A 9,874-nucleotide genomic window follows, 5' to 3' on the forward strand; every position below is an offset into this window, starting at 1 on the left:
CGTATTTCCACTTGCAATGCAAATGATAACACCACCGTTCTCAAAATCCATTGGCTACTTAATCAATATAGTTATCCATGTCTAAACCATGAATTCTTACGCTCCCCTTGAAAGTAGACGAGAAATTCATACAACTAACCCGTCCAAAAGAGCAGTGAATGAAAATTGGAATTGAAATGCCCCAGAAAATCAGTCCGATCCAATCATACGATAGGTCACCATATAAAACCATAAGACGGTCCAAGAAAAATGTCTAAATTCACATTGTAGATCACTTGATGATTGCACGCCTTTGCATGTATTGCGCATCCAATATGCTTTAAGTAAAGAGTTCTTAATCCGGCAAGCACGGCTGATTATAAGATTACCATACATGCAAGATGGAGCCCACTTAATGAACGATTGGAACCTCCACACGCATAGCACGGATTCCTGTCTAGAAATCCAAATATATATTTATCAATTCAAATTTTAATACAGAGATGAGATCCTTTATACGTCTCTCTCTCTCTCTCTCTCTCTCTCTCTCCAAAAACTGGCGATACTACTCCAAAAAAAAAATGATCACATACAAGCGGCTGTATGTGAATTTCAGCATACCAGTTCTTTCCTGCCAACGTGCCAAACGTGTAGAATGCCAAATCCGTGCAAAAGGTGGGTCACACCACTACAAGCACCTGGTTTGAAAAATCAGGCCAGTCCACACCATTACTCTGGGCCAAACCAGCGGCTGTCCATTGATTTTGACTGTGTCCCGCTCTATTGGTGGATCGGCCTGATCTTTATACCAGTTATAATCATGAGAGTGGCCCACATTTTGCATGGACGGGATATTCTGCATTTGTGACACGTTGGCAGGAAGGAAATGGATGGATGTGATCATTTTTCTCAAAAAGGACCTAAATCTGGCTACGGTTGTAGAAGTACCAAGCTCCGAGAGCTATAGCAACAATGAGAAGAGGTACGAGGAAATCCAGCAAGCCTGCAGATGCTGAAGGAGGCCTCTTTTCTTGTACTGTCTTCGCTGTAACAAAGCCCCCTTCTGGTTGTTCCTGGTGGGGCCCACCAACATCATCACGGTAATCAGAGCCCTCCAAAACACCAATTAAGTAGCCGCTCATCATCGCGGTGGCCGTCGAACTATGGCCCACTTCTTCAAAAGCCTCGGTAGCATCTCCGTTGGCTAATATTTAAATAAACAAGTGTCAGATATCAACGTTGGAGAACAGATCTGTTGCGTAGCTATGGTGTCATGTGTGCCCACGATGTGGAGCATATGCTATTCAATGTGATCACGGCCGTGGGTTGATTGGGACGGAGCCTACCATTTGTGAGCCATGGTGGCCCCCAGTAATCACAACCACGACCTGATAGTAGTGAAGATTGAACATGTAACCACTGCATAACATGGACCCTACCATACAAAAGAAGGCCGGTCCAGCATTTCATGGGCCACCGCTAACTGACTGGAATGGATGGTTTAAAATGACTTAACCAAATTGCACATTTAACGTACAAGGATGGTCCGTCTGATGAGTATACCATCGTGAGGGCTCCCTGGAGATAATTAAGCTAATTCTACAAGTACTAGGCATGGGGCCCACTGGAGTTTGAGTAAAGCATCAAATTGGTGCATCTTACTAGTTTCATCATGGAAATTGGATGCCCCAAAAAATCAGTCCAATCCAACCATAATGGCCACCACGTAAATTCAGAAGTTTTTGGATGGTTCTCCATTGTTTCTTGAGTGGGTCCCAAACAAAGCAGGACTGTCAATTCAGGCCTGTTTAAGTTTCAGGCATGAAATTTAGGCCTGAACCAGATCCTGGACCTTGGCCATGGGTCTGAAAGAAACGCCCACCAAGATGTGATTGGACCTAGATCCAGGCTTAGATGGCCCTTGAATAGAAGAAGCGTCCAAGCTCAGATCTGAACCATTAATTCCGGGCACAAAAAATCTAGAATTAACAAGCGGCATATTTTAAAAATTCCAAGTGACCCAAGAACCCAACAGACCACCACAGCCTGGAGTAGAAGATCATCGCCACAAAAATGCCAATGTGGAATACATATTAGAAATCCAGACCACTCATCAGGTGAGCGGATGACAAGTGGACATTATCATTTTCTTTTCAATTGTCCATTTCGTTGTACATGTGTGACCCGCATGAATGGACTGTCCAGATTTTAAGATAAGCAACATGCGTGGTAGGGTTCAACCTGTGGATGCCTCTTTTTTAGGTCTTTATCATATTGTGAGTTTGTGAAACTTATGAATGGAGTGGATATCTCACGGACATCAAGGTTGGCCCAAATAGCTTCCGCATACAAGGGCTTGCTGGTGGCGGAAGCACAGGCAATTCACATACGCCCCGAGGCCATCCACGGTTTCACAGTGAATTGTATCAGTCTTGTCAGATTCTGAAAACCATGGTTGGTGCGACTATATATGTGAAGCCACGATGATCTATGACATACAATCCATCATGTGTGAATGCGCTGTGATGAAAATGAGAGACCCAAAAATCAGGACAATCCAACAAGTAGCGGCCCCATCAAAAACAAAAACACATGTTTGCTCCTTTAATCCCATAAAAGTAGAAAAGAGGGGTACCTGATGCTTGTATCAGAACATCATCCCCTCCAGGATGTTCTTCCAAAAACTCCGTCACGTTGTAAACCTGATTAACATTAATAAATCAAGTAAATTCCAAATTTAAAATAATAATAATAATAATAATAACAATAAACAGCTCTTAAATAATGGATCGGGATTGACTCATCTCAAACTGGGTGCAGGCCATCCACTTTAGTTGGTTCCATTAAATTATTAAATTGATTAAGAAGCTTTATAATAACTAGTGGATATGGAACATGCATCTTACCTGGAGAGAAATCAAGAGAGATTTGGAGGGAGAGGGTGCAAACTATAGAGAGAGAGAGAGAGAGAGAGAGAGAGAGAGAGAGAGAGGTCACAGGCGGTGTAAATTGGGTGAATGCGGGCTACAAGTAAGAAGGGGAGAGCTGAAAGGGAAGTCATACAAGTGTATATATATATTATAATATTAGTATGGTATGCATATATATAAACATTTTCAAGAATATTGGTGACTATGGACATTATAACCGTCATAATAGCCATTTTATCAGCTCAGAGATTTTGAGGATGCCAATTTAAACCATACTTGGTTCTGAAGTTCAGGTCAAAAACTAGGTTAAGGTTAAATCAAGGACATTTGTCCCTTCGGTTTGTTAGCCTTTGTGCAATTTATCATCATGTTATTGACACATTTATATATTTATTCTTTGGATTATGTTAAGATTTACTGATGTTTGTGTTTAAATGTAGGAATGTGATTGTTTCATGATAACATATGCATATAAATATTCAAATTGGTCATCACATTGAGATGTAGCCAATATTTGTCGATTAAAGACTATTTGTCGCATGGCATAGACTATTGTGCAGGATGCACAATAAGAATGATGCATATTGAGATCCATGTATATATGAGATGTAGTTCCACCTGATTTACGAGATCATCGGAATGAGATCTCAGAGAAATTGGCATGATCAACTCAGTACCTAGTCAAACCGTGTAAGCTTATGTATTCAGCATGGATTAATCATTAATTGATCATATGGATCCCAGTGTGAATTGAGAAACACGTGTTGTGAGACTAATTAATTAGAAGCGAATGATGGTAATTTGGGACACCTCATTACCACCATAATATAGGAGATACTGGAGTTTGTCAATGATAAAGATTTCTTTAAGATGGAGGCTCATACCTATGGGTGTTGAATTTTTGGTTTGTGAACTTCTCCCTCTCCTTTTAAGTCCCAGCCCTAAAGAAAAATTTCCCTTTTGGAAATATTAGTCCACCCAATCCATAGATAGTATGTATAGTGTTATCTTCCCTCCTTTGGTTGAGAATCAACGTCTCTAGTGGGCTTTCTTTGGTGCCCAAGCTGATCATTTCCTTGCAAGTGAAAAAGATGATAGTGGTTACACATTTGAGATAATGTGATTCCTAGATTTTATTTATTTTTTATTTATTATTATTATTTTTTTTGGTTAAATGGCATAGTTTATGAAGTTGCTGCTTACACAGTTATGTAGGGATGAGCCTATGTCATAATTATAATGTAGGCCAAGCTCAAGCCTAACCTTAGTGGAGCCTACTTGGGTCTTAAAATAGACTTTATTGCAAATTCCTATCCATGGCTGAGCTTAGGATTTCAAAATGAATTCCATTGGAAGTCTGAAAATTTGAGACCATGGGTGCAATAGCCTAGTACTTCAAAATAGACTCCATTTAAAATTTGAATCCATTGCTAACAAAATGGACTCCATCAAAAATTCTGAACCCGAGCTAGCTAGTCGGCCAAGCTCCAACATAACCATATGGGATGGATTGCATCTCATGTGTGGCACACAATCATACGTTCATCACACCTAATGAAAATCAGTTTTTAGGAAAACACGAGAAATTGCAGCGATTCAATGAGTCTTTATTAAGGAGAATTATTTGATAATAACTGATAAATGATGCTCGATACACACTCGTTAAAAAGTAATACTTTATTTAGGGTGTGTTTGGATAGCTTGCTATGATAGTATTGTAATGCAAAGGCTTCGTCATTATGATTCTATGGTGTTTGTTTAAACAGGTAATTTGATACTAATTCGGTAGTCAAATACAGATGTGATAGGAGACAAGTAAAGAAATTTGTAATTATTACAAATTTATAACACATTGCATTAGAAATCTCTCATCCAAACATACGAATTAATGTATTTTTTCTATTGATTTGACATCTCAATAATATAAAAGTATCATCATTGTATTTTTACCATGCCTATCCAAACACGAAAATTCTTAATAAAATTACTTATTGACCGTGTGGGACGAATATTGTAATTTGTAGTCATTGCAATTTTACAATTCATTACACTTCAATGCAACTATCCTAACACGCCCTAGTAACTCATATTAATACACCTAAATTGTGAAACACACTTTAACTAAGTCACATACCCAAAATCAGATTAGTTGGACAATTGTAACCTCTAACCGATAGACGTTATTAGCCAAAATTGGACCATTGGATGTTTCACAGTTCAGCTCCCATTTCAATCATCCAATAAATATTCACCAATCCAATATTCATATAATCAAATAAGTGTTTTTTTTTTTAATGTATTATACATCTATGCCAAGGTGCATAATTTGGACAACACAATTCGAAGTGCATGCATATCATCCATCACACACCGCTAGAGTCTCCAAAGTTTCTTTATAATATTGTTTGTTTGGATCACCAATTATGACCATAATGAATTATAAAAGTGTAATGATTACAAATTATAATACTTATCTCTTAGTGAATAGGTAATTTAACTAAGATTTTCATATTTGGATAGGCTTGGGTAAAAGTGTAATGATAACACTTTTATATTACTGAGATATCAAATCAATAGAAAAAATATATTAATTCCCTAGTTTGGATAGGAGATTTCAACTACAATGTATTGTAAATTTAAAATGATTACAAATTTGTTACCTATCTCTTATTACATCTACATTTTACCATAAAATTATGTGTTTATACAAACATTGTAAAATTATAAACATTTTTATATTACAATACTATCAAAATTTAGTATCCAAACAGGCTTTAAGGGATTTTTATAATCTTTTAGAATTCACATCTCAGTACCAATTTAGATATTAAAAAATTAATTAATTAATTAATTAAAAAAAAAAAAAAAACTTTTCAGTAACGTGCATAATTAATTTAGGTATAATACCTTTAATTAGATTTTCTCAATGAAAACTCCGTTAAAGTAGCTGCCCTCTTTAATCTCCGTGCAATGGCTTATTGGCTTATATGTGAGGGATACGGTTTGGGCAGTAAGGAGCTCACCATAACCTCAATGGTGTGGTGAAATGGGGCGGCCAGATTTGATTGGTGAGGCTGAACGGTGTCGGAGATGGGTTCTTGTCATTTTACCCTGGGTGGTTGGTGAGCAGCTCACCACCATGTCATTTCACCCTAGGGTGGTCCGTGAGTAGCTCACCACATGGTCGGTGAGCTGCTCATTACCTAGTCCACCTCCATATATATGAGTCTAGAAATGGGTTGTTACTCAATAACATGTAATCTGGGCCATTCATTAGGCAGCACCCACTGTAAGCATGCCTCAAGGTAAAATGTTAGGAGTGGCGATTTCCCCCTTATATATTTGCACCGATCTTAACTGTTTTTCCTTCAGAATGTTCAAGATGTTGCAAATGCATGCCATGTTGGCATATGTGATGTGAAGCAACTACACTTGGATTTTCACACGGAGGAATGGTAGTATTCAGCTGTTAATGGTTCATCTTACCATATGAAATGAGGACTAATGGTACATCTCACACAAACTTGTACACATTTTCAATTGAAAGGACCAAATTATTTGCTAGGATCTAGGAGATTTTTCAGGGCCACGGTGGTTGATTGCATCCCAGCAACAGGTTTGTCTAGCAACAGTGGTGGGCCCGCATGTGCTAGCAGAAAATCAAACCTATTGTCTATCTCGGGCCCTCTACAAACCACTGGATGTGCCTGTGTATTTCATGGGTATCAAATCTAAGCCGTCCTTCGGTAGGTCTATTATGTAAATTTTGATGTCTGAAATTGACAGTTGGGCCAGTCCTCTCTTCTAGTGGGCCATAGGGTTGGAAGCAATGGACAGCTTGATTTTGGCCAGATAGTCTACATGGTAGAACCCTTTTGCTGAACCCTAGTTCGCTGAAATAGGACCGTTTCCAAAAAACAGGAGCAGGTTTTTGTCATATATAAAAACTAAGCTACATAATCTGATCGTTGTTAAGGAAATCCAACCGAAGGTATTGAAATGAAAAACACGTTAAATAATTATGTTAATGAAAAACATTTTTTAAAAATGTACCAGAATGCAAACTCCAAAATAATAAGGCAGTCTTTTGTTAAAAAAAAAAAAAAAAAAAAAAACCCACCCTTAAATATTAAACAGTTTAAGGACCCCAAAACAGACCCTCCCCATGGAACGAATTTCATCAATTTTTGCATTAGGCTGTATCTTCCACAGAAGTTGTTCAATTGTTATTTGATTGCCTGTAAATGTTACTCAAGTGCCTGCCGGAGGACCACCGTCTTGTTTGCATCCCATCCAACCCACTTATCATGTGAGCCCCACCATGATTACTGAATGCGCCCAAAAATCAGGTCTACCCATTCATCAGTTGGTCCGCAGTATGGAAGGCAATGGACAACCACCCAAAAACCTCTAAATTAAAATGGCGGGCCACATGACGGTTGGATCCACCTAATTTTCAAAGCATCCTACTTTAATGAGATAGATTCGATGTGAGTCAAAGCACCGATGGCCCCCAAACATAGTTTGTACAAAAGCATATCTACAGACGGATCCGGACTCTTCTTTTAGGGTGCGCGGATTAGGTAAGGCCTTGACCATGGGCCCACCTCAAAGTATGTGTAATATATCTTTGCAGTCCATCCATTTCGCCAGCTGATTTTAGGGTCATGGTCCCAAAATTGAGGCAGATCCAAATCTCAGGTGGACCACACCACAGGAATAGTGATATTGAACGCCCACCATTACCATTAAAAACTTCCTAGGGCCCATTGCAATGTTTATCTTCCATCCAGCCTCTTGATTAGATCACATAGACCTGGATGAGGGGAGAACACGAATAGCAGCTTGATTCAAAACTTTTGGGCCCCACAAAGTTTTTAATGGAGGGAATTCAATCCCTCTTATATGGTCCACCTGAAATTTGGCTCTGCATCATTTATGGAACCATGGCCTGAAATGATCAGAAAAAAAATGGATGGACAGCATAGATATACAAAACATGCATTGAGGTGGGCCTCACCCACTAAGCCGTTACCCTGCCTCACCGAATCCACGGCTCTTCTTTTACGCCACTTATTTTAAATGGGTGCGAATGCGACATGATGCTGGTGTGTCCCTCATTCATGGTTCCCCATGGATGAATGATCCTCACCATCATATACATGACATGTGTATGTATGTCACCGACAGACAAATAAGGACCGGAATCGTCTATATGTAAAATCCACTCCGTCCAGCTGGCGAGAACCATTATTTGGACCGTACACACAGAAAATAAGCCCGATTAAAATACGTATGTGGCCACACCGGTGGGAACAATGTAAATTTGCTCCAAAACCACTAATTTCACACGGTGTGTCCTGGTTGAGTTTTGTTTTGGGTGATTTATTTTGTTTTCACTTCGTCGTGGTAAGTTACACCTGATTAATGGGTTTGATGAAAGATGGACACCATGGTGGCCCCAACACACAAACCTATGGTTGGCATCGCGTCTCCGATTTTTGGTCTGAGGGCCTATCATCGAGGATAGAACCTGATAGAAGGAGTGGATTTTACATATACAACACGGTGGGCCCGACAGACTTGGGGAATGTTGTAGAGGATTCCAGTACTAGATGTAGATGGTACATGCATATGCATCCACCTGAGTGTGGATACACAAAAATGGATGGTACACCCATGAGCATACGTTTATCCTGTGTAGATAGGCAAATAAGTAGACAGAGAGATGGGTGGATGGACGGCTGAGATGCTCACAGAAAGAGAGAGAGAGAGAGAGAGAGAGAGAGAGAGAGAGAGATGATGAAAGAGAGAAAGATACCTTGCCTCCTATGATCAACCAACAGTCATTCTTAGAGGTGTGGAGGGAGACCTCAGAAAGAGAGAAAAGCTTGCGTTCTTCCATTGATACAGAAACTCCAAAGAGAAGGGAAAGTGAGATCTGAATTTCCAAGACCATGCCATTTAAAGAGGTGCGCTCATATGGTACACAGATACCACCACAACGTGTGGCGGTACTGGGATGATGTGGGCCCACATCAACTGTACATCCAATCCATCCTGTCCATTAGCTGCATCCTTCGTTTTTGGGCCATCGGGCCAAAAATCAGCCTTAGTGGAACTTCAGGGGGGGTCATGCTGCAAGCAACCAATAAAACGCTTCCCGCTGTTTGCGGGGCCCAATGTATTGTGTACATAATATCTCATCCATTCATCAGACGCGGGCCCACTAGGATGAAGTGGCATTCCAAAATCCAGGTGGGCTACATCTCGTGAATTTAAAGGTTATGCATGATTTTGCAATGTTCCCTGTGTTTACTGGGTTTTTTATTAGCCTGAATTTTGGTTTTAATGGTGATCATAAGAAGGAAAATACGATGGACGGTGTAGATCGGACGAAAAGTTGAGACAGGAGCCACATAAGCCAGGTACACTCACAAGTTGTGGTGGTATTGACGCCTATTACACCCCTCATAAATGGCCTCTCTCCCTTCGTTCCTGCTTGTCCTTATTTTCTTTGATTTTTTTTCCCTAAAAGTAACCAAGATGCGGTGGGAGCCCCAAAACAGCATCCATTCTTTGAAATATATATATAAGAGCCCCAAAACAGCATCCATTCTTTGATATATATATATATATATATATATGGAAAAGGTACCATGCGCTCAACCTGAAAAGGTACTATGCGCTCGACCTCACGAGTCCGTCCCATGAGGTCGAGCTGTGTGGGCCCCACCGTGATGCGTTTCGAACATCTACCCCATCAGCCAGATGCATCATTTCATCATGGGCCTAGGTCTCAAAAATAAAGTCAATGCGTGACTTTTGTGGGCCACACCACATACAGAAGTGGAGAGGGGCCGTGCACCATTAAAACATTCATAACCATTTTTTGGGCCCACCGAGATGTGGTTTGCAAATCTAGCCCATCCATTATGTGTGTCCCACTTGGATGAGGGTTTAGA

At 40.0% G+C, this 9,874-nt stretch overlaps 1 protein-coding gene across 1 annotated transcript; it reads right to left on the reverse strand.

Annotated features, from left to right (window-relative positions):
• Nucleotides 1-243: 243 nt before the first annotated feature.
• On the reverse strand, nucleotides 244-8,883 carry LOC131246035 (cytochrome b5-like). Its single transcript, XM_058245905.1, has 3 exons — nucleotides 8,731-8,883; nucleotides 2,615-2,681; nucleotides 244-1,183 (listed from the first exon to the last, which is right to left on the reverse strand). The coding sequence occupies exons 1-3, from the start codon at nucleotides 8,866-8,868 to the stop codon at nucleotides 900-902; spliced, it is 489 nt and encodes a 162-aa protein (XP_058101888.1). The 5' UTR covers nucleotides 8,869-8,883; the 3' UTR covers nucleotides 244-899.
• Between the last annotated feature and the right edge of the window lie 991 nt (nucleotides 8,884-9,874).

Source organism: Magnolia sinica, chromosome 5, assembly GCF_029962835.1.
Source record: "Magnolia sinica isolate HGM2019 chromosome 5, MsV1, whole genome shotgun sequence".
NCBI lineage: Eukaryota > Viridiplantae > Streptophyta > Magnoliopsida > Magnoliales > Magnoliaceae > Magnolia > Magnolia sinica.